Below are 25,660 nucleotides of genomic sequence, written 5' to 3'. Positions count from 1 at the left end.
AGTTGACATACGTCTCCCAAATTGAAAAGATTATAATAAAACCACAAAACATAGGTACCTACCTGTCAATTGGTAAACGAAATTGTATATCAGAAATAAATAATAAACATTCATTAATAAAATTTATTTGATTGTACCAACAAATTGAAACAATGTATAGTATAGACATTCTATATTATTTGTTTCTATATTAAACATAAAAAGTATTAAGAAAGCTTAACAAAATAATAAGAAATATATTTGTACATTTAAAAATTTGATTTGTTACTTTATTGTACAATGTTTGTTGTATTAGCCAATTACCACTAAGTAATGTTATTGCATATTAATAAAACTTCAAATGCGTGTTTTTCATATTCTCCTCTAATAAGAAATTGATTAAAAAATCAACAGTTTTTAAAACACATTGTTTGGAGTTTTGTTCTATTTTGGAAGTCTGTTATTATTTTCTCCATCAACCTAGAATACAAAAAAGAAACATTAAAATGTTTACACAAAAAAAATACAGGGCTTTTTTTTTAAAGTAAAGTATTTTCAGAATGAATATAAACATAATACCAAATTATTTATAGAAACGGTAATAAATATTTGGATGTTTTCAATATGCAATATCCATACAATTCAATGAAGTGTATTTTTAGATTCAATAAAGTTAGGATGTGGTCCCCATGGTTACTATTGTGGACTATGAGACAGAGTTTCCGGGTTCGAACCCATCCTACCACAATTTGATACTCATTTTCAATAATGAGTCACTTAGCCTCATAAAAATAGTATGAAATTAAAATATTTGTGAATATAATAAAAACACAAATATTTCCCTTTCGACATAAAAAAAAACTGCTTCATGGTTAAATTATAATGTTTTTAGTCTCTCTCTCCTATAAAGTAAGCTATATGTGTGGAGTTTTTTTGGAGCCATTTCACAAATTAGGTGTATGAAATGGTTATCTACAGTACGTCAATATAAATAGTTAATAATATTGGTGACCTTACATTTTGTCTTCACTGGTTTTGATCTCTGGAATGCAATCCAATGCTTCATCAAAATAATTCCTGTTAGAATAAAAAAAAAGTTGAAGACAAAAACAAGAAAAAAATTGTTGTAAGGATATTATCATTCCCATTTAGGTCAAAGCCATTTAGCATCAATGTGGATATTGAATGAAAGAAGATTAATTGTAAACCTTTAAAAAAAAAATTAATATTACATTTATGGTGTTGATAAGTAAAAGAACATTAAATTAATAAAATGACAATTAAAAGCGCTTCCAGATGTAATTCATTAAATTTAATTAATGCAAAAAAAAATATTAATGAATTTACAAATGTTTCAATGGAAAATAGTCAAAATAATGATGCCATTTAAAACTATTAATCAAAAATAATTACTTTGTTCTTTGTGTCAGCAGAGGCATAGTGACATCTTTTAGTACAGTTATATCTATTCTGGCTTGTAGGGCGCCATTTTGTGAAAAAGAATCCCGACAGCAAGACATGAGCCTTGATATCTCTTCACCAACTGTTTCAATAATCTGGGAAAGGACAGCACGCACTAAACTTGGGGATATACTGTGGACCTGTAAAATAAGAGTGTAAGAAATAAATCGCAAATATACAACCAAAATTACATACATAGACTAATTAAGCGCAAATAATATGAGAGCTAGTCTATGGTTCAGTCCATAGAAATCACACCACCAATATAGAAGAGGATCGTATGAAATAATATTATATATTTATATGTACTATCTATCCAACCAATTTCAACGCTTAAAATGACACTAACTTCTTTTGATATACATTTTTGTATAGTCTAATTTATTTTTGTATCAGTAAATTTATCTTAATGTCATCTTTTGTTGGGATCAACCCTAGTGGTCAACGATACCTAAGAATTTTAAAGACTAGATACATATTAAATAAGTAATTTAGTTACTGAGAAAAATTTTTTACAAAAAGTGAAATTTGAAAATTGCTAATTGTTTTCAATATTTAAATCATATGAATCGATTAAGAATGCTAAATATTTTGTGCATAGCAATTTTCAAATAGATGAAATGATTACGACAATATGAAATAATTCTATCTCAGAAAAAAGTAAATCCCTACTACTGTTAGAATATTAAGTAACACGATATTTCGCAAAGCACTCCAACGCATACTGAAATTATATCAGCTATTAAAAAGCTGAAAAACGGAAAAGCGCCTGGTGTCGACGAAATACATCCGGAATACGTCAAGAGTGGCATGGACGCTCTCCTCGACCCCCTGTATCACCTACTTTCAAAGATATGGGAAGAGGAAAGGTGCCCGAAGGATTGGGTAAACGGGGAAGTTATAGCCCTCCACAAAAAGGGTGATCCGCTGTTGTGTGATAACTACCGTGGCATTACTCTTTTAAGCGTTCCTGGAAAAATTCTGGCACAAATAATTTTGGCAAGAATCTAAAAACCAATAATGCGAGTCCTCAGAGAGAACCAAGCGGGCTTTCTACCAGGCAGGGCGTGCGCTGACCATATACATAACTTACGATGCCTGTTACAGCAAAGTAACGAATGGAACTGCGCCCTTGCCTGCTGTTTTGTAGACTACGAAAAAGCTTTCGACAGCCCGCATAGGTCTTCTCTTTGGAATATCATAGAAGGATATGGAGTTCCTGTCAAAATTGTGGCCATTATCAGGGCGCTTCACACTAACAGCGAATGCTGCGTTAGAATAGATGATGTGTGCAGTGAACCATTTGAGGTCTCTACTGGGGTGAAGCAAGGCTGTGTACTAGCCCCATTTCTCTTCATCATCATGTTTGACTTCATCCTACGAATGTCAATTCCACCGGATCGAGGAATTGCAGTGAGTCCTGCTCAGAAATTATGCGATTTAGAATATGCGGACGATGCAGTTCTAATAGATACATCGATCGGAGCCCTGCAAGATATAATTGACTCCCTCCAAATAAACTCCGCTCGGTTAGGCCTAAGAGTGAACGCCAAAAAGACCAATGTCATGTGCAACTCAGCCTGTCCGGACCGAGATCAACATCTTACTTGTGAGGGACGAGCGCTCGTTCGAGTCGACACCTTCAGATACCTTGGAACACTCATGGTGGAGGATGGTAGTGTCCAGAAGGAACTGAATGTACGGCTCGGAATGGCAGGAGCTATATTCAATAAAATGCGCAATGTCTGGGACTCACTGCTTTACTCGACGAAAACCAAGTGTCGTCTCTTTAACGCCTGCATCCTAACAGTGTTGCTGTACGGATGTGAGTCGTGGCACCTCACCAAAGCTCAAAGCAAGAAACTAGCAAGTTTTGAAAATAGATGCCTGAGGCGAATACTGGGTATAAAGTGGTATGACTTCGTCAGGAATGACGATGTGAGGAGAAGAACTCAACAGCCCCTCATACTGGAAGTCCTGAAGAGAAGAAGGTGGACATGGTTGGGACATGTCCTTAGAATGCCACCTGAGGGCATCAACCCCTCATGTCTCTTCTTCCAACCCCGAGGATTCCGGCGCCCCGGAAGGCCGCTGACGACCATTCACCGACTATACTCAGCGGAACTTCGAGACGCCAGACTGACCTGGGAGGAAGCCAAGGAGATGGCGCGTGACAGAGTGACTTGGAGACGACTCGTGTTGGCCATATGCTCCACCTAGGGAGCGAACATGGAAAAAGAAGAAAGACTGTTAGAATATGATTTCTTTCTTGATCAAGGCGGCATATTGTTTAGCTCAGTAGACGTGGCATAGGAAGGTCCTAGGTTCCAGGTCTAGAGTAGGCAGTTGGTTTTATGAGTTAAAATTATTTCATATTTTTGTAATGGCTCTATCAAAAAAATTCTGTTTTGTTTAGAATTTATAGACTGATTTAACAATATTCATAATGTGAATTTGAAAAAGATTTCTATAGCCGCTTCGAAACAATATTTAAAATATATATATACAACCCAACCTAACCTAATCTAACCCAACCTACCTCAGCATGCACTGCAATCAGGTTATTGATGCACTCCTTGGCGTAAGGCCGTATGTCTGACGGCTTGTACTTCATATCCCACTCAAATTTCCCAATGTACATGGACGGTTCTATGGTTCCAACAAGCGGGTCGCTCTTTTGCTCCAAATATGCTTCCATTATCGACCGATCCAGGGTTCGAAGTGCTGCTTTGGCAGTTTCAGCTGGTATAATTGGCTTTGGATAACCATTCCTAAAAACAACATTGATATTACTATAAATAAAATATTGTGGGTAAAAAAGAAAAATAATCTGAAGTGTGGTTTTAGTGTTTAAATATAACCACAGATGGCAGTACAAGGAAATAAATGTCACTGGGCTTTAGTTATAAGCCCGGCTGTTTGCATACGACCATAATATTTGACAAAAGTTTTGTTTGGACGACCATGTATAGCCACACTCCTGGAAAGGTTAAATTGATTATTAAATTCAATTCAACTTATCCGTAAAATAGTCAAAAATATAATCGAGTAATCTATAATTCACTCACATAAATTTTTGCATGGTTCAAAATCATTTTTGTATCGAAAATGGTGACTGTGGCATCCTCACCAATAGGGCATTTGATATTATTTTTTGACATCGCATCAAAGATGAAGAAAAATATGGAAGTCTGGACATTTACGTGGCTGATAACCGTCATAGGCTGGTTTAAGTGATTAAATGATACACACGTGTAACATTCACCAATTCTACCCATTATTGACAACCACACTACTCAAATTCTTGAAAGTTCTATATATATGAACAAATTTTGAAACATTGTTCTTGAATCACTAGAACTTCACTAGAGACATATGTTGGTGTTGGGCATTTGATAGTCAAAATATTTTAAAATAAAATGAAAAATAGACAAACTTCTCAAAGAAGCTCAGTATCCGAGGCAGAACACATTGCATAGTGTAGTGACAATTGGATAGGGTGATGAGCAGTCGGTGTTGCCACAGTGGAGTGGTGGGGGCGTCGTGCGCCTCCAGATCTCCGAGTCTCCCGCTGGAAGCCATGAGCTCAGGGGCACCCAACACCACGGAGAGTGGAGATTGCCCGCTGTCCTGAAGGAGGAAGAAAATCTCGTAACTGAGCTCAAACATCGCCTACTCCTTTCAAGAACGTCATAAATAAAAAATTGTCAATTTTCAGTTGAGTATGTTTTCGGAATGCCCAGAAAATGTACTATATCCCAGCAAAAGAGGCATATTTTTCACTTAATATTTACCCGCTACAAGGCAGAAAGTGTTGATTTTGCATTTTGAAGAAACGGTTTGTTTAATTATTTTTTTAAATATACTAAATATTTATCAAATGGAGAAAAAACCTTCAGCTTTTACCTAAAAAGATCTGTTGTACAGTAAAAAGTTCAATAAGTGGCTTGATATTTATTTTTAATACATTGTATTGCATTTTTAAACTTTAAAAATGTTCTCCTGAAAAATCAAATTTTTTGATTTATGATGTTCTTGAAAGGAGTGAGCGACATAGAAAAACAATGTTATTATAGATTACATAACTAAAGATTCCTCTAGACTTTGCATGAAATGTGGGTATCAAAAATTAGGCTAGTATACATCATTAGTGTCTGCCACCGTGGTGTAATGGTTAATGTGTTTAGCCATCGTGCTGGAGGTTCTGGGTTAGATTCCCAGGGGGTGTAAAAATAAATATTTGTGATTTTACACTCTAACAGTGATCAACTTGCCTTCATGTAAGTATCGATCAAGATAAAACTGCATCAATACAATGCAGTGCCCTATGCACCATTGGGTGCCTATAAGGGTTAAAAGAAGTACATCATCAGTATTGTCTGTATAGTCGCTGTAATTAACCATTCACATCAATTATAAATATGGCTTGTCTCTGGCCAATATCTGTACCCGACGGATTCTCCAGTTCTTTGGACACGTTGCGCGTGGCAACGAGGATAGCCTGGAACGCCTAGTTGTGATCGGTAGCCTGGAGGGAAAGAGAGGGAGAGGAAGATCCCCCACACGATGGACCGATCAAATTAAGGCAGCAGCAGGCACCTCAGTGGTTGGAGCGCTACGTGCAGCGCAGTCAAGGGATAACTGGAGAAGAGTCATTGCTTCTGCAAGGGTCACAACCCTCAGCAATGAGGATTAAGACGGAGAAGAAATAATTATGCAGTGACTGTTACCTTGCAATTTGCTAATTGAAAACAACCAGAAAATGAAAACAAGCATACATAGAGCAGTCTTGCTGTGAATCCACTATAGGGAGAATTTTTTAATTGATGACTTTCTGGTGTATAATGATAAAACATCCTGGTTTCTGAGCTAATGTAATCAATAACAGCAATACTAGCTTAATATGCGTGTAATTATGTTAGCTCACAACACTACAATAGTTAGCCAATCATACCTGATCATCGTGACTGAAAGCCAGAGTTTCCAGACATTTCGTGAAAGCCTGGAGCATGTCTTGAATGTGTGTGCTAAGATGACGACAGGCAGCAGATGCAGTGTCCAATAGCGGCTTTTCTCTCGGACAAGAAATTAAGACTGACTCTTTGACAATATTCATTACATCGTATATTGTTTTTTCTAGTAGAACGGGCTGGAAATAACAGAGATTAAATTAGGATACCAATAAAATTTCAGTTGAACCATTATTTTTTTAAAAACTGTTTTTGTTTTACTGATATATGTAATGATAAATAATGATAAATAATGATAAATATTTATTTAATATCAATCTGGACTGGTACTTGAAACACATAATAAATTATTATTAATATTACACTGCATCAATACGATGCGGTGCCTTATGCACTATTGGGTGCGGATAAAGGTTTGAAGGTTTAAATAAAAAAAATCTTGAATTATTTGCGTTTGATAAAGCAAACAACAAAATATGAGGGAGTTGGTAAAAAAGAATGTAGTAGAAATGCTGCATAGTTAGAGATCTATTATCTAATCATAGACAATTTACAAGTAATCTATTTTGAATTGCATAGAAATCAGCGTAGAAAAGGATTATAAAAAAATTGTTTCAAATTTTTCTTCTGCAATTTCTAGGAATTTTACTCAACGACTAATTTTTGTATTGCTTTTAAGTTATGTAGATATTTGATACTAATGAGTATTTCTTGATAAAAAAAGGAAATGAAACAAATAACTTACAAGTTCAGTGATACCACCATGCTGGGGGTCAAACTCCACTTTCCATGTTTCTTTTTTATGGAAGGTCTTTACTTTATCCATGGCCTGTCGCAAAAGGCCGATCATGCAGTGTAATCTCAAATCGAATATGAGGTTTCCCACAATGTCTAGAGCGTCGGAGGGTAGGTCCAGGCGCATGAGAGCGCCGTACGTTTCCCGGACATCACGGAGACAATGGGCCAGCCAGTTGCAGAGGTTAGGAGCGGGCTGGTTGCCCCAAGAGGCCTTGTCCACTAGATTAGTTCGGTCAAGGGTTTGCGGGAGAAGCGCAGTCCGTAATGTGCGGCTGAACAATTCGATTGTTGTAAGAATCATTCTCTGGAAATTGGAAGAATAAATTGATGAAAAACAAAGTAAAATTTAAAAAAATATATATTTTGTCTGAATTGTGATAAATATTAACAGTCATCTGTTGGTATCAGTTATACCTTGAATTTGTCATGTTTGTCTACATGCCGGTCTCCTCTCAGCTCTCCGCAGAAATAGCTCTGCCCGAGTTTCCACAGGTCGGGCATGTCTTGCGACAGCTGCCGGCAGAGAGTCCCGCAGAGTAACACACGCGGGGGCCATGTTTCCATCACACCGGCCTTATTGGACTTCTGGACTTTTCCTGGACACAAAATGAGATGTTGACATTATAAATTTTAAAAAAATTGAGACACATGTATATTTCAAATCATCAAAATAATACATTGTCAAATCTGGTATATGCCATTTGTCTCGACATTTATATTTCATTACTTAATTCACATCATTTCACTTATATTGTTTCATTAAGTTGGCTTCTGAATAGTAAAAAAATGAAACAAAACAGGGATGGCTGGTGACTGTTCTAGTAGAGAAAGATGATTTAAATATTTTTAGTAAAACACTAAAGTTAAAGTCTGGTAGAGTAAAACACCTTAGGGTGAAGACTGACCGGACCATTTCGTCATAATGTAACATGTTACGTGCGAGCATTCAGGCGGTCAGTACAGCGAGCCGAGCGCTCCATCCATAGTTTCGGATGCTCGCCGCGAGCGATGTTACGACGTTACATTACGACGACACGTCTTCACCCTTAGATTTTCTTAAGAGATTGATTCTCTATGAATTGGAACATCAGCTAAATGATAAAGTGGAGATTTGCTAGGAACTACTGGTCTATTGAGTTACAGGAAAATAGGGATGGTTGATAACCGTTCGAGCAGAGAAAGATGATTAAAATATTTTTAGAAGTCTGGTAGAGTGAAACACCTTAGATTTTCTTAAGAGGTTGATTCTCTATGAATTGGCACGTCAGCTAGTTGATTGAGTGGAGATGACTGAAATTTGCTAGGCACTACTGGTCTATTGAGGTTAATAAAAAAAAGAATGAACAGAGCACTCTTCTATAGATTCTTTATGGGTACATTTGTGTATCCAAAATATTATATATGAGTCGTCAATAATAAAAATCTTACCCAAATAGTTTGAAAATCTACAGCATTTCTCAGGAAATGAATATGTAATCTGTTACATGATACAATAATTAGTTACTTGAATTAAAACGTCTCACAAATTACTATTTATCATTAGAATCCTAACTGTCCATCAAACCTCCTCCCCTAGTTTTTCCCTCTACCTCCTTCCCTAAACTCCCTTTTTTCTTTGTTCTCCTTATTATCATCTTTTGTAATATGTATATGTTTTTTTTTAATGCCAATTTGTAATTAATGTTTTTTTTTAATGTTCAAGTACTATCTACCCTCTGATTGCAAATGGCTATATATGGTATCAAACGTTTTGATCAATATCACTAGTCTGTTTTCGGTTGATTGGAAAATATTTCTTTTTAGCAATAAGCCCGCCCATGTAACTTATTTCTTTTCTGTATATGTAGTTTAAAAAAAAAAAAAAAACATATATGAAAATTTTCTTTTTACCTTGATCTTCCTCAGACGCTTCCAACTGAATATGGTAATCTCGAGTCATTGTAATTTCCTTAGAAATGAAATCACACCTAGCGGTTATTCCGTTCCAAGCAGCATCTCCAGTCCATTCCAGATTCATCAAGGAGCGAATCAGATACTTTTGATCTTCAACGGAAATAGGCATCTTTTGCACTCTCGAGTGTAGCAGTAACCGCAGATTGTCAATCCTGTTTTCAACTTCAGCAAGCACCTTCTTAAATATCTATACACAAAAAAATAATAGTCTTTGATTCAAATGTTCAGTAGATATAAACATTTAGCAATAGGCATGTTAAAAAAATTGTAGTAAGATATTAATGACATTCAAAACATCATTATTTCAGTCAGTAAAACATGTATCTAGCTGATAAATGATTTAGTAGTGTTGTATCATCAATAGATGGCGTTGACAGTCCAAATCCCAATATAATTTGGAAATATTAAAAAAAAAATCACTATGCTCTAAACGTGGGGCCACACGCTATCTGACCTGGTATTTAATAGCCCCACGGCAGTGGAATGCGTTCCATATAGGCATATAAGCAGTGCCTACCTTACTTGAGTGGAAAAGTTATAGAAAACTTTAAGAGCAAACGGAATTCCTAACTAATTATGTATGTTATACATTTTTAAAATAACTTTTTTGTTTTCTAGGTTACCATTCAACGACAAAAGACGCGTTGTTAGAGTGAGGTAGTTGTCTATGACCACTTTTTTTATATCATTTTCTTTATTATAATAACACTATTCTTTATACAGCCTAACCTGATTAAAAACTCTATGCCCGCTACTGCCCCACAGTTGGGGTGGTACTCACGGAGAGGTAAAAACTTCCATATGTAATTGATGCCCAGAATTTGCATTATCCAAAGTACAAAGGTTTATTGTAATTTCTTCATATAATTTTTCAATATTAATTATTATTCTTTTCATATCAAATTAAAAATGCACTTACAGGAACCTCAGTTTTTCCAAATAAGTTTTTAGCTCTGGCATAGTCATTGATAACCAGATCGTAATCCTCTTTCCCGATGTTCTTATCAATATTGCCAGGCAATTGGAAAAGGAACTTGTGTCTTGTTAGGATCGTCAGTGTGGCTCTCGTGGTATCTGCATTATCCTTACGGGCCAACACTTCGTCGAACAGTTTATTAGCTTCTACCATTGATTCTGAAAATTAAAAAAAAAATTCAAGGTTGTATAAAATTGAAATTCCATATTTATTTTGAGATACAACAGTGCCTTTCATGTAACTATCATTCAAGCCAAGGTCTATGTTGGCATTATTGAACAAAATAATATATTTTTTAATGTTTTATTCTAGATTAAATATCCGATTATTCACCCTACGGATGATATACCAATATTATAGGTATCTCAACTTGGGATGAAGCATCTATTGTTTAAAATTATTAATAATTATTAAAATATAACCAAACTATCTTCAAGAAGCTAGTACAAGCTAATACGAGTGCATATATGCAACTTGTGCCCAAGTGCCTTAGCTATTACTGTTATTCTTTTTTCTTATCTACTATTCCTCTTGCATTTTGAGCAGTGATTAGTTAATTTAAAAAAGGGTTATATGTAAAGAATACTCCACCTTTGATTGCGTTTTCTAACTTCTTCAATGGCTCATTACCACCTTCCCTGGCATCTAATTCAAATCTATCTTTTAGCAAAATTAAAGCATCTAATTGGTCCATCACACTTCCTGTATTTGCTTTCAGGAAACTCAACTGTCCTTCTTTTTGTACATCCACCTATAATTCACAAAAAAGGAGGTCTTTAAATTCTAAACAATTCTATTAATATTTCTTAAGTTAGCATATATGTATTACATAATACAAACTATTTTATACACTTAATTTACTACTTTTACATATATGTATTTACATTTCCTTACAGTACACAAAACATTTATTTTTAAATTCTTTCAGACTCTTTTCATTCTTCATACATTCAGGCATATCATCATACATTTTTGATTCATAAATAACATGTGAAATTGAAATAAAAATGCATTTATATTACCACAAAGTGACTGCCAAATTAATTAATGAAATAAAAAATTCATGTTATGTACATATTTTTTTATTTCATTAATTGATTCGGCAGTCATTTTGCGGTCTAAATGGTAATGGCCACTTCTAATTTTTTTTCAGACTTCTCTAGTGAAATTTAAATTTATGAAGCATAAATATTTTATTACCTTCCGTTTTAGAAATAGAGTCCCAGCTTTCAAGTCTTCAAAAGTGGTGGCATGATGATGCTCAAGTAAAAACCAACCTGGATGAAAATTCTCTGCAGCGAGATCACCTGAGCTAAAATAATAAGTAATAATTATTATATGGTAACAATTTGAAATAATGAATCATATTTACACACTGGGATAGGTTAGTGAGACGTAGAGCGGTAGGCTTCCTGGAGAGGCTGATAAAGAATTCCAACCTCATTAAAAAACTGCATGTGGAGCACAGATGGGGACATGCAGCAGTCATATGAGGCAGTATTGTGATTGCCAGTGAGCTAGATCTCTCCAGAATTTTGCTATATTATTTACAATATTAATATTTTTATTTCATTTTATATTACTATGGCTAAGTATTGCATCCACGGCTTACCTAGTTCAAATAAATAATATTATTTTTATTATACATTTTATTACAAGCTGAAATAACAACCTACATCTTAAATAATGATCATCCTACACAAAATGAAAAAAATTCAGTTTTAGAACTGGAACAAATTAGTTACTTAATTAAATAATTCTAATAATAATAATAATAATAATAATTTGGATAATTTGTATAGCGCCATTTTTGTAAAATACTACCTCAAGGGCGCTTATAAAGACATAGATAATAATAATACTAATACATACGATGATGATGATAATGATATACAAAAAATAAATGGATTAAAACGTCGTCAATCGGTCTCGGGCCGTCGAGTCTGGAGCGGGGAAAAGATGACAAATTAAAACGCCTTCCTCTTGATCCTATGGGCTGGAAAATGGCCAAGGTGTTGGGCAGGACGCCTTCTTGAGCGATGGTCGTCACGCTGGAGGGCAGCTTGTTGAGCTCCTCGTCATTGTGGATGGCCAACTTCCAACTTCCAGACTAGCACAGTCGGGTTCAACACAGTTCAAACGGGACTTCGCTTTTATCCTCTTTTGACACCTTTCCGTTATCCGACATGATTGTTTTGTCTCTGAGGTTTTCGTAGTTCGATTTCATCAAATTTTACCGTTTCAGCACACGTTCTAGGATCGTTATTGTCTTTGCACATTTTTATTGCAGTCATTTATTCCCGAGAAGGTAGGGGTTTCGGATGAATACACTATGGTCGTAACGTACCCTTAAGGGACTAACACAAAACACTTTTTAACGCCCGATGGCCACATGTGTTCATTCGGCACAGATTCTTAGAAATACACTACACCGTTTAGGACCGCATTGCTATATTGAACGACGCAATGATATTCTTGATGCACTTTCATCAGTTAACAGCTAACCTTTGTAAAATTATAACTTTTAACCATTTCAAGTTAACACCAATCACAATATTTATAGATGAGCAAAAAATTGCAGACTTGAGATGTAAATGTCCGGAGAAAATTAAATAAATTATGGAGCGTGGTTCCTCAGCAGTCGCGTCGGGCGCTCGAGGAACCCACACTCTGTTTTCCCTCCAATCATTGACATAACAAATGAACAGAAGTTATTAATTCACCGAGAAATACTTGTATAAAAATGAAATGCTTTTAGAGGAGGGAAATAATATAAAATGAAATTACCAATCCGGGAAAAGTTCATTAAGGTGATCTTCTGGAAACTTATTTTCATCTCCTTCGGTGGATAGTCCGAGGGGGTCTGGGGGCGCGTAGGAAGCAGGAGAAAGGGGGCGGCGCCCCCAAGATAAGGCGACTCCACCTTCTTCTACCCAAACGGCACTCTCCTTCATGGGACCATAAGACTCATGATAGCCTGGAAACATGCATCTTATTATTCCCCTTCCGGTGATATGTGATTACTCTAACTCGACTTTTCAAATGAGAATATCAATAAAAAATATAATAGATACTGGCTCAGAATTTTTGTATTCCTCCGTAAAATAATTATGTATTACATGATAGTGTTATAATATAAAGTTATTCATTTGCAGCGATGGAAATAAATAATTTGTGAAAAATTGGGAATAAAATCACCAATACACAAACGTTTCTGTGTGTGCGCGTGTGGCATGCTTTGTAAGTATACGTGCATGTCGCATGTCGTAACGTGTTTACTCCGCCAGTCCAGTAGTGTGCGGATTGTCTTGCGCGACGGTCGCGTATCACTGTCTTCTATAATGGCCACTTACAATGTCTTTTTTTCTCTTTTTCAGGTAATTACCAGAGCTAACATTACAAAATTGTTACAAAATTTAATTTCAACTATGGTCAATAAAAGCAACATTTGGGAAAATTCACATTTTTCCCGTTTTTAAACGACATTTTCATATGGTGTACAAAATACATATCACCGGTGCACGGGGAAGTTTTTTAGCATCGTAAGGGAAGGGTTAATAAAATAAAAACACAACAAATAAATAAAGCTTAAAACTCTGAGGCTATTATGAGTGTTTGAATACAGACACTGATAAAGGTGAATTATCGGAAATGGTTGACGCAGAAATATGGTACAAAATGTGCAAATGATCCAAAGTATGTTTAATAATCATAGTCTCCTGTTGGCGTTTTAGACAGCATTTGAGTATCTATCATTTAGGCTGATGACATTACAATACATCAGCATCAAAATTACAAGAAACTTTGACAGCAGATATAACACTATTCCATTTACCAATTGGAAATTAATTCATTAACATTCACACGATAAGATTGATCACCTCATTAACGTATAATTTACAGTCAAGATAGCAGTGCATCAATCAGAAGAAGTACCGTATTAGTCATCTCAATAAATTCAAATCGATCATTTTAAGACTTACCCCTGCTTACATTTTAAAGCATTTTAAGACTTACCCCTAAATTGCACTGTGCATGTTCCCTCACCGCCAGATTTAGTGGTCACTATAATATCACCTCTCCCCTTTCCCGGTCCCGAGCGAGCGACAATTTTATTTTTGCTTTTCCATTCCGCAGATAGAAGGCAATCACATCCACAAATGTTCAAACCTGCAATCGAGTAGGGTTAGAAGGAGCCAAATGAACTGAATTATAACTTCAGACGATGTTCAAATAACTTACCAATTAAATCGTTTGCTTTTAGACCCAAAAACTCCCCACGAATGGTAACCCTGGTCCCCGGTGGACCTTCCTTCGGGGATAAACCAGTAACAACAGGCGGTGGACCCATACTCTCAAATAAGAATGTACTTTGACAACTCAAAAATCATTGGCGGCAATAATTGAAACGTTAATTATAGATTCATTATTAAATACTCAATAATATCAATAAAAGTTACACCTCCCTACCACTCCTGACATTTAATATTTGACAGTTCGCCAGTTGACATAACTACATGACAGCACGTTCATAAACAAATTGATAAAAAATTAATTCACATTAAAAGTAGGAACCGCAACTGACAAATACAATCATTTCTATTTTATTCTTGCATTAAAAACTATTTTAAAGTTTAGAAATATTAATAAATGTTATTTGAATATTAATCAATCATATTTTTTATCATTTTTCGGATTTCTAAACAAAATATTTTAATGAATTATAGCTGGCTATCTAAATGAATATTATCAGCCATATATTTATTTCAAAACATGTAGTGTAAATAATTTTATCGAAATATCGGGTATTAGAAAAATATTAATTTTATTGTTTAAGAAAGGGCGTATCGCCTTAAATTAATAACCATGGCCACTAGTAGCTTCAGGTAAATCAAATTGTGTTATTGTATGTAAATTTCATACATGTACATTGCTTTTAGTTTTAAGGTTATTTTCATAGGGCAGGGGTTAATTTGACATTTGAACGTCTATCATGAAAATAATTTAATTCTATGAATTTAGGGCAGCTTTCACAATTCTTATGATTCACCGTTTACCGTATTCTTTGTTATTTTCATTTCTCTACGATGTCACGGTCTACTGATTGTTTTTATATTATAATACCACCCGTTGCATATAACCCGAATTGTATTTAAATATGTACTTTTTCTTCCAGTAAAGTGGACGAGTATGGGTTTGAGAGACCAGAAGACTTTGATTATGCGTCCTATGAACGGTTTATGTCCATATACCTAAAAGTTCTGGCAAGACGTTCCAAGAAATGGTCGGATATGCTAGGGGATGGAAAATCCCTTAAAAGATCTTTAGCAGTGAAGAGATATGTCAGAAAAGGCATACCAAGTAAGACAATGTTTTCACTTAACAGCTTTTGATTATTATTATTATTATTTATTAAAAAAGAGAAATATTTGTGTTTTTATTATTAACACAAATATTTCAATTTCATATTATTTCTGTGAGCCTAAGCAGCTCATTATTAGAAATAGGTATCAAATTGTGGTAGAGTGGGTTCGAACCGAGGAACTCTGACTTAAGAGTTCGCGACATTAACCACGGGACCACAACCCGATACATTATTATTATCATGTCATTCCTATTCTGGTATAATTAGTAATCAACATGCCCCACAGTGAGCTATTCCGGTTTCAATTACAGCAGGACCTCTATAATCCGAACGCCAAAAATTTACCCTCTGTTTGAACTAGTGAAGCGTTCCAATTATAGTACAAAGATTCTGGAGGGTATTTTTTTTTATCAAATAAAACAAACATGTACTGTGATTTTTTTAAAGAAATCAAATGTTTTAGTTGGTTGAGATTTATTTGATGATAAGTAAATAGATTTATCTCTCAATTTGCATAAAAGGATTTACACTGGCACTGGAATATCCACTTGGTCAGCCCATTTTAAGCATGTATTTAAGGGATGAGTGGGCGTTCGGATTACAGAGGTGTTCGGATTAGAGGGGGTACGGATTATAGTTAAATATATAAATAAAACAATTTTCTCAATGAGTGGATTCAAACGCTAGATTTAATTCTCATTTACTTTGTGGTTAATAATTTTTATTTGATATATATAAATTTTTTAATATTATTAGTATATAACCTGTATAAATTATCTGGTCAAATTATAAGCTTAATAATAAAAATGAAAATGGTATTTTCTGGCGTTTCTCATGTGTGTGATTATAATCCAGGATTCGGATCTCACATACTAGTATAAGAGTTTCTGCTTAATAAAAAGCTTCTTTACATCTCACCAATAGATGTCTCTAGTGAAGTTCTAGTGATTCATGAACAAGGTTTCTAAATTGGTTCATATATATAGAACTTCCGAGAATTTGAATAGTGTGGTTGTCAATAATGAGTAGAATTGGTGAATGTTACACGTGTGTAAAGTGATCACTTAAACCAGCCTATGACGGTCGTAAGCCCCGTAAATGCCCAGACTTCCATATTCTTCATCTTTGATGAGATGTCAAAAAATTACACTCACAGAGATTTATTTGTCTACCGGTTTTGAGATGTACCCGTCTCTTCCTCAGAATAATCACAACTACTTGTTTCTACAACTACTTATTTTATTAAATTTGAAAGGTATATAAGAATAATCCTACATTCTAATATATTTTATCAACTAATTTAAGGTGGCCATCGCAGCACTGTATGGATGCTCGTCTCCGGAGCCAGTTTAATAAGGGAACAGTCTCCCGATTTGTACGAGAGATTACTCGATGCCCCGTTTGAGAAAGAATTGGTGGACATTGTGAAAACGGATTTACCCAGGACCTTTCCGGACAATATATACTTCAACAAGACTGCTAACCACCAAGCCCATTTGTTCAATGTCCTCGTCGCGTATGCACACAATAATAAAGATGTGGGATACTGCCAAGGTCTCAATTATATTGCAGGTACTTAATAATATAATATTTATATTTCCATATAGTAAAACAAGTACCGTAGAACGGGGATACTTGAACTTTGATGTGTTACTTGAGCCCAGTACAAAAAAATTATTTAGATCTGTATTTGATCTGTATTTGATCTTGTCCGCCTCCGTAGTGTAATGATCAGCACGCTCGGCTACCGTTCCGGAGGTCCCGGGTTCGATTCCCAAGGGGGGTATATAAATATGAGTGATTTTTTCAGTCATATTTATTCAATATTACCCTGGACTGGTACCTGAAGCGGAGGGCTGATCATCTTGCCTTCATGTGTAAACGATCAAGATAACACTGCGTTTATATGACGCAGTGCCCTATGCACCATTGGGGTGCGGATAAGGGTTTTATTATTATATTATTATTATGTATTTGATCTACAACAATGAACATATCAACATGATTCATTGTTTCCCTGACAGGTGACACTTATTGTCACGATACATTCATTATTGTAAACCAAATACAGATTTATATAATTTTTTTGTACTGGGCTCAAGTAACACATCAAAGTTCAAGTAGCCCTGTTCTATGGTATAAAGTTTTTTCTGCTTTTATTTAACTTGACCAGTGACCATGTTTCATCGTTACCGAAATCATCAGACTAGTAGGAAGCTAGACAAAATTCTATTTTATGTACATAACTGGGCAGGGGTTTAAAACTATAGTTTTAAAGGAATAACCCGCAAAGCCTCTATTTTTAGAGGCTTATGTGTAGGTAGGATAGTAAGGATATGGAAGGTAAATGCAAAAAACACATCACAAACACCCAGACCAATTGAAAATACATCTTTCTTGATTTTATTTTGCGATTCACGGGTATTGAACTGGTGATGCCAGTTTCGCAGTCGAGCGTCTACCCAACTACGCCACGGCGCCTGTCATGATTGTATATAATTTCCCACAGTTTGCATTTTCACCTGTTTATATCAATAAACTCAAAAAAGGTCTTTTACGAGTGGTTTATTTTTATATTTAAATCATGGTATTCCACAAAGTTAATGCTAAATAAAAAAAAGAGTCCCTCTAGGTGAGAAATTAAGTGATGTCGTAAAAAGAGTAAAAAAAAAGGTTTCTGCATTTATTTCTCCCCATTTATGTCGTAGGATTGCTGTTGCTAGTCACAAATAATGAAGAGACGACATTCTGGCTGCTAAAAGTTCTTGTTGAAGTGGTGTTGCCAGATTACTATACCCGGACTATGGATGGACTCATTACGGATATCGATGTCCTTTCGGAATTAGTGAAGATAAAAGTCCCTGATGTCCATCAGCATATTTTAAATCTAGGTAAGTACATCAACTTGTCATTTGTTTGGTTCTAAAAAGGAATGGTTTTTGGGACAGTTTTTTTTTAATAATATATTTATTGCATTAAGTTAAGTGTAACATAAGTTACGATATAATAATACTCAATAATGTAATATTTTAGATACTCAAGTTATATTTTTCATTTATTTTTATTTTTCATTGAAATCATTTTTTTTTATGTGGGAACATATGATATTCTTTTACAAAATCATTAAGTTGGATCTACTGTACCCCATGTGAATGTCTTTGATAGTAAATTATTTTTTTAAAGTTAGATAAAAATGAAAATGGGATTTTTGAGTTTTTTGATGTGGCCCGCCGACGTACCCAAAACACCTTATGGGGCCCTTGGTGCCTTTTGAGTTTGACACCTCGCTCACTCCTTTCAAGAACGTCATAAATAAAAAATCGTAAATTTTAAGTTGTTCATGTTTTCGGAGTGCCCAGAAAATGTACTATATCCCAGCAAAAGAGGTATATTTTTAACTTAATATTTACCCGCTACAGGGCAGAAAGTATTATTTTTGCATTTTGAAGAAAAGGTATTGTTTAATTATTTTTTTAAACATATTAAATATTTTTCAAATGGAGAAAAAACCTTCAGGTTTTACCTAAAAAGATCTGTTGCACGGTGAAAAGTTTAATAAGAGGCTTGATATTTATTTTTAATACGTTGTATTATATTTTTAAACTTTAAAAACGTTCTCCTGAAAAATCATGTTTTTTGATTTATGACGTTCTTGAAAGGAGTGAGCGACCTCTGCTCTAGAGCCCCATCATCCATTGATTCAAACCTAGACATACAGAGTATTTTTTCTACCCTTTCTGAAAAGCATAACTGGTGTAGTTTGCAAAGTATACAGTGGAACCTCTCATAGTGAATAATTTGCATAACAAGCAAAATAAAATGAAAAGACTGCTCCCTTAAAGAGCGACATTTCGCATAACAAGTTACAGAGAAAGGGCAAGTCCCTTTTTCACTACATTCACTTGTAAACTGGGACTTTTGCTTTAGTCAAAACACAAAATGTTTATCTTAACAAGTGTTTCGCTTAACGAGTAAGATTCTGAAATGAATTATGCTCGTACTGAGAGGTTCCACTGTATTTACAAAATGTACTTGATATTTTCTATGAATATGTATTTTTTTATTATTCATTATGGATTTCGAGCGTAAAATCCTGAGTTCAATTCCTTACTTTGTAATTCCTAGTTTTTAGGATGGTATGTATGCTTATTATTATAAGTTCAAAATAACATAATATCAAATTGTACAAATATGTATATTTATTCATTTAAAAAAATAAGCATTAATTATGTGTGTCCTGTTAGGCTTCTATGTAAATTTAATTATTTTATGGTGCTTTTATCTTTGGTATATTTACCATTTCCTAATCATAAATGGTCGAGATTATGGTTTATCTTTATGACTTTATTAATCATGGTAATCCTTGTTGTGTATCTTGATTATTAAATTTACCAATTTGAATGTGTACACTAACAGTAGCTTTATTTGGGAAAAATTAACAGAAATAAAAAGTATTTTTAACATTCATAAAATTATTACAATCTCTCAATTACTACTCTCGGATTTACAAATGTACAATATTCATAAATAAATAAAAAAAATATCAATGCTTACACACCATATGCAGGTGTTTTTTATGCCTGCGGACCGCTGGCGACGGGATTTGATAATTACATACATATGTTAAGACCTCAACAGAGAGATTGTTACATAATATTCATATAAAAACATTAAATGTGTAATTCCTTATTTTCTGACTTTGAAATGAGGCCGGCGCAGAAGGTAAAAATACCCTTCCCGTCCTTAAACATTAATCGACTGAACAGGTATAAATACCTTTCCCGTCCATAGTGTGTTAATATGTAGTGATAAAACGTTTTTTCTGGATTTCTTTGCAATTTTGCAACAATTTATGTTGTCAAAACAATAATGTAGATGTTCTAATTTATGTATTTATATAAGTTGATATCATAGACTATTGTATAAAAACTTCAGAAAGGTTTATGAAATAGTCCGTAAATAATACTACAGATCATATTTTTTTAAATCAATTAATATCTTGAATTACAAACGCGAGCATGTGTTTTCTATATTCCTTTCTATAAAAACCCCTTTTGTCTTTGATGATTAGGTTCGTTCCGGCAGGTTCATTGAGAGATTGTAAATTAACGATGAGTACAAATTGTAAACAGGGACTAAAAATTAATTTAACCAGTTTCCAGTTTATCCCTCACATGACTCGGGCAAGGAGTTTGTGTTGCATTGATGAGTCCGAGAGCGGCTCGGGCAAATGGTATTCCAACTTGGTGGTATTGATTTGCCCGAGCCAAATATATTTATGGATTTGTTTTTTTTTTACTAACCCGAACAGTGTTCGGGTAGTCCTGTTTCAAGTTGTTTGGTGATGATTTCGTTCACCGACTAATTTTTTCGCCAAAATTTGACTGTTAAGAAGTTAAGCGCCCAAAAGACTTATTTATTTATTTCAAAACATATTACATACGTAAGTCATATATACATATAATATTCCCGATGAGTAATTTCTATTTCTCATTTTGGGACATGGGATTAAGGTTAACAAGACTGGAACACCAATAATAAAGTACATTTTTTTTTTATGTAACCAAAACTAATACTAATACATGGCAAAATATAAAAAAAATAAACAGGTATAATAAATAGGCATAAGAAGCATATTTAAAAGAAATAAATGAGAAAAACATAAGGTAAAAAGCATATTTAAAATAAACAAATAAGAAAATATAAAAAATATAAGGTAAAAACAAAATAAGATAATATGACTAATCACTACACATATCGCTCACTCCTTTCAAGAACGTCATAAATCAAAAATCGTCAATTTTCAGTTGTGCATGTTTTCGGAATGCCCAGAAAATGTACTATATCCCAGCAAAAGAGGCATATTTTTAACTAAATATTTACCCGCTACAGGGCAGAAAGTGTTGTTTTTGCATTTTGAAGAAAAGGTATTGTTTAATTATTATTTTTAAAATACTAAATATTTTTCAAATAGAAAAAAAACCTTCAGGTTTTTCCTAAAAAGATCTGTTGCATAGTAAAAAGTTCAATAAGTGACTTGATATTTATTTTTAAAATATTGTATTATATTTTTAAACTTTAAAAACGTTCTCCTGAAAAATCAAGTTTTTTGATTTATGACGTTCTTGAAAGGAGTGAGCGATATATCTCTCCATAAAGTACCTTCTCAGATCATCTATTTTGGATCCCCGAATGGGTTTTATTTTATATATGTCAGGCAGGTGGTTAATTTGGGTATTACTTAAGTTTGTTAATGTTTCCAATTCTCATAATTCGCTGTCAATAAGAAGTTGTAAGTGGCCACCACTTTGATTACCTCTGTAAATATTTTGTTACATTAAGAAGCATCAGTGACAAAAGCATTGACAATTGCACTGACTGTCCCCGGAACACTTTATACATGTTTTACTCTCTGGAAATTGTCATGACCTAACTTTGACATGTCTCATGCACAGGTCTGCCGTGGGCTGTGATAAGTACAAAGTGGTTTGTCTGCCTGTTTGCGGAGGTGCTGCCCACGGAGACGGTGCTGAGGATATGGGACTGCCTGTTCTACGAGGGCTCCAAGATCCTCTTCAGGGTCTGCATCACCCTCATCAAGCAGAACCGAATACAGATATTACGCTGTGACGACTTCTCCGCGCTGGCAGAGTGCTTCAAAGAGATTGTCAGGAATGCCTTTGCGACTAACTGCCACGTATTTATGCAGGTATTACTGACATCATTGTCAAAAGTATTAATATTTTAAATTATCTTCTTCTTCTCCTGGATGAGTTATATATATTGATAATTTAAGATACACCAGTTATAGGTAGAATATAATATCAATATCAGGGGCGTGCCTCCCATATAGGCAGAAAAACAGTACCTATCCTAACTTACCCGCGTGACATATAAAAACGCAACCAGTACTCCTCTACTGCCTACCCTAATTAATTCTCTGTGCACGCCACTGATCAATATGTTGAATAAGGGTTTTGACTTGGTAACAGAAAATGGAGATATTTAATGTTTGTGTGTATTTTACTTTTCAGAGTATATTCAAGGTACCGGGCTCTCTCTCAAACACAACTATCATTAAGTTACGAGAAACATTGGCACGCCAGAGGATGGAGCGCGGTTCCGACAGATAATGACATAATCCCTCCAACTTATCAGCTCTTTCGGTGACAAATCAATAACATTTAGTTATTAAGTACCATTTCAATCACATCCATACTACTTACTCCGTACAAATCAACTTCGCACAGATTCATCTTACAGCAGTACCCCGCTTGACCTTCAAATAAGCTTATTATAGATTAAATAGGTACATACTGCCGATGGTAGTCCCAACTCTTTAGGAAAAATATTAATTGCAATGACATCCAAATCAATTACTTAAACTTTTTTACTATTGCAATGGTAATATAGAAATCTGGGTATTTGGGTATCTGTTTACTTCCTGTGATTGGCTGGTTTACATACTGCGTAATTATCACCATTCTACCCATTATTGACAGCCACATTACTGAAATTTAAAAAAAAAATTGTATTTGATGATAAAATTCACATTTTTGATAAAAACTCCATTTATGGTTGTAATAAGTTCATTGGCAAATCCAGCATTTGTGAATAAAAATTTGGACACACTCAAAATATTGAGCCTAAATTAACTAACTACATGTTTTGAATTTAATTGATACGGCACTCACTTTGTAGTAATATCTACCCATTTTAAAATTTCATTTGGTAAATGCCACTATTTCTTAAAATCTATAGTGACATTTTTTTTAGATACATTCAACTGTTCAACATCACAATTGATAATGATATTGAATGTATTGAAACACGTGTCACAATAGATTTTAATTAGGGGTATATACCGTGTAAAATTTTATTAAAAAAATATATTTTTTAGCTTGTAATATGTGCGGGGTACCCCTTGTATGTAAAAAAAGAGATTTATTTTTTTTGTTAGTGCATTTATAGAGTCTGATCAGAGAAGTTAATTGTGCGTTGGAAAAGTGTTTCATATAATGAAGAAAAAAACACATGCTTTTAGCTCCAAAATCTAGCAGTCAGTATCTCTGCGTATTCAAGTAAAAAAAACACGCAAACAGTAATTCATAAATGTTTTTTTCTTCTCTGATACATTATTAGATTCGTTGATCAAAGTCTCCATGACAGATTTATTAGATTTAATTATTTTAGGATTATAGAATTAAATATTGTCATGTCTACGGCAAAATTGCTTTTTCCTTTAGAATTTTTGTTATTTTTTTAGTGATGAAAAATATGAATTGCAATGATATAATAAGTGATAATGAGAAAATAATGCAATCATTAAAAATACACTAAATCTGGGTAACTTTGTCTATATAAATAACAATGTAAAGTTCGTTTGTTCAAAATATTAAATCTCCTAAAGTTATTCGCCGATTGCTTTGAAATATTGACACAACGTTGTAATTCAAATACGCGCGTGTTTTTACATACACATACGAAAGGTGTTTATACCTGTAACAGCGGCACATGTTAAATGTAACAGAAACATATGCAATTATAAATATTGCTCATATATTTATGTCAATATCATAATTTTTTATTTTATTTCAATAATTAACTTTTTTGTGGAGTTTTTGCCGTGGCATGACAATACAATTTTTTTAGCAGCGCATGTTTCTGAAATTATTTAATATTTTTTGTCATTAGTTATAAGAATTGTAATTTAAAGTAGGCTATGAAATTATATTTTCTACAGGGTTAAAACACCAAAAAAAATTATTATGTTACCTATCAAGAAAAATTTTAATATTGATAAAAAAAAAATGTTTATACTTTTTTGAAATGCTTTTAATATTGTGTTATTGATGCATCGGTATTTATTTTGATGTACTAATTATATTTTTGTGTTTAATAAGAAACTTTTATGATGGAGGATTGTCAACATATGCACCCTAAGCATTTTAACCTTTCCCTCCCGGTGTATTTACTACAACTCGACTTTAGAAATTATAATATCAATATAAAATATAATAGATACGGGCTCAGAATTTTTGTATTCCTCCGTAATATAATAACGTATAACATAAAAGTATTTTAATATAAAGTTATTTATTTGCAGCGATGTAAATAAATAATTTGTGAAAAAAAATCGGGGATAAAATCACCAATACACAAACGTTTCTCAGTGCGTACGTGTCATGCTTTGCGTATACGCACATGTCGTGGCACATATATATATATATATATATATATATATATATATATATATATATATATATATATATATATATATATATATATATATATATATATATATATATATATATATATATATATATATATATATATATATATATATATATATATATATATATATATATATATATATATATATATATATATATATATATATATATATATATATATATATATATATATATATATATATATATATATGTTTGAATTATACAATTTGAATTTCTACATGTTTAGTTTGCAATTCTACATATTTAGCTCGCCTTATTAATTATGTGCATGTAAAAAATACTTAAAAATAAAACACCAATTAATTATAATATGTGTCTATAGAGTAATGGTTTTAGGAAACAATATTATGAAATTAGGTAAATTTAATAAATGATATAACTCATCAATTTCATTATTAAATTTGTTACATTATACCAAGTAATGTATGTAATTCAGGCATTTATGTATGTGTAGAATTGTAAACAGTACTGGGCTTGGTATAGGCGTCTGGGTTTTTCCTCAAAAGAGATAGGAGAATAATACGTTTGTATTAATTTGCAAACTTGTGTATTCCGGACCCTTTTCAGTAAGTGACCCAACGTGTATGGTAGAATAAAGAATATGTATTTTTAAAATTAGCTGATAATCATATTGTGGTAAAATACAAGAGATGACACATCTCAAAACTTATCACTAACCCTGGATCACTAAACACTAGTTAAAATGATTCTTTTCATCCGTAAATAAAATGCTTGAAATGATATTTGAATGACCTGTACTCTCTGATTTTTCCTTATGGACATGCAAGTATACCACATGGTGCGGTCTAGTAAATATGCATTCCAATAACTAAGATTTTTTGCTCCTGTTGCCAAATTCGTTTAGTGACAATGTTATTTATAAGTAGGTAAATTTATTGATCCA

The 25,660-nt window shown here is 33.6% G+C and overlaps 2 protein-coding genes across 3 annotated transcripts; one reads left to right on the top strand and one right to left on the bottom strand.

Moving 5' to 3' along the window:
• Positions 1-109: 109 nt before the first annotated feature.
• Positions 110-14,659, bottom strand: Sec5 (exocyst complex component secretory 5). Its single transcript, XM_088263072.1, has 15 exons — positions 14,380-14,659; positions 14,155-14,307; positions 12,925-13,114; positions 11,338-11,449; positions 10,729-10,888; positions 10,081-10,295; positions 9,099-9,348; positions 7,623-7,804; positions 7,156-7,512; positions 6,395-6,589; positions 4,877-5,070; positions 3,980-4,211; positions 1,393-1,580; positions 997-1,056; positions 110-459 (listed from the first exon to the last, which is right to left on the bottom strand). Exons 1-15 carry the CDS (start codon positions 14,486-14,488, stop codon positions 387-389), a joined length of 2,670 nt encoding a protein of 889 aa, XP_088119198.1. The 5' UTR covers positions 14,489-14,659; the 3' UTR covers positions 110-386.
• Positions 14,660-14,897: 238 nt separating this feature from the next.
• LOC148307567 (growth hormone-regulated TBC protein 1-A) lies at positions 14,898-24,290 on the top strand. 2 transcript variants are annotated; one of them, XM_088263149.1, is made up of 6 exons: positions 14,898-15,023; positions 15,314-15,498; positions 16,808-17,074; positions 18,211-18,393; positions 21,958-22,211; positions 22,537-23,593. In XM_088263149.1, exons 1-6 carry the CDS (start codon positions 15,004-15,006, stop codon positions 22,633-22,635), a joined length of 1,008 nt encoding a protein of 335 aa, XP_088119275.1. In that variant the 5' UTR covers positions 14,898-15,003; the 3' UTR covers positions 22,636-23,593. The 2 variants fall into 2 exon arrangements, with proteins under 2 accessions (XP_088119275.1, XP_088119276.1); XM_088263150.1 differs by lacking the exon at positions 14,898-15,023 and adding an exon at positions 15,173-15,232 and having other exon boundaries at positions 22,537-24,290.
• The last annotated feature ends 1,370 nt before the right edge of the window (positions 24,291-25,660 follow it).

The sequence above is a fragment of the Brachycentrus maculatus genome, unplaced genomic scaffold (assembly GCF_059751285.1).
Source record: "Brachycentrus maculatus isolate JH-2025_06_01 unplaced genomic scaffold, ASM5975128v1 h1tg000196l, whole genome shotgun sequence".
Taxonomy (NCBI): domain Eukaryota; kingdom Metazoa; phylum Arthropoda; class Insecta; order Trichoptera; family Brachycentridae; genus Brachycentrus; species Brachycentrus maculatus.
The sequence above is the reverse complement of the archived record's forward strand: the minus strand, read 5'-3'. Positions and strand labels throughout refer to the sequence as shown.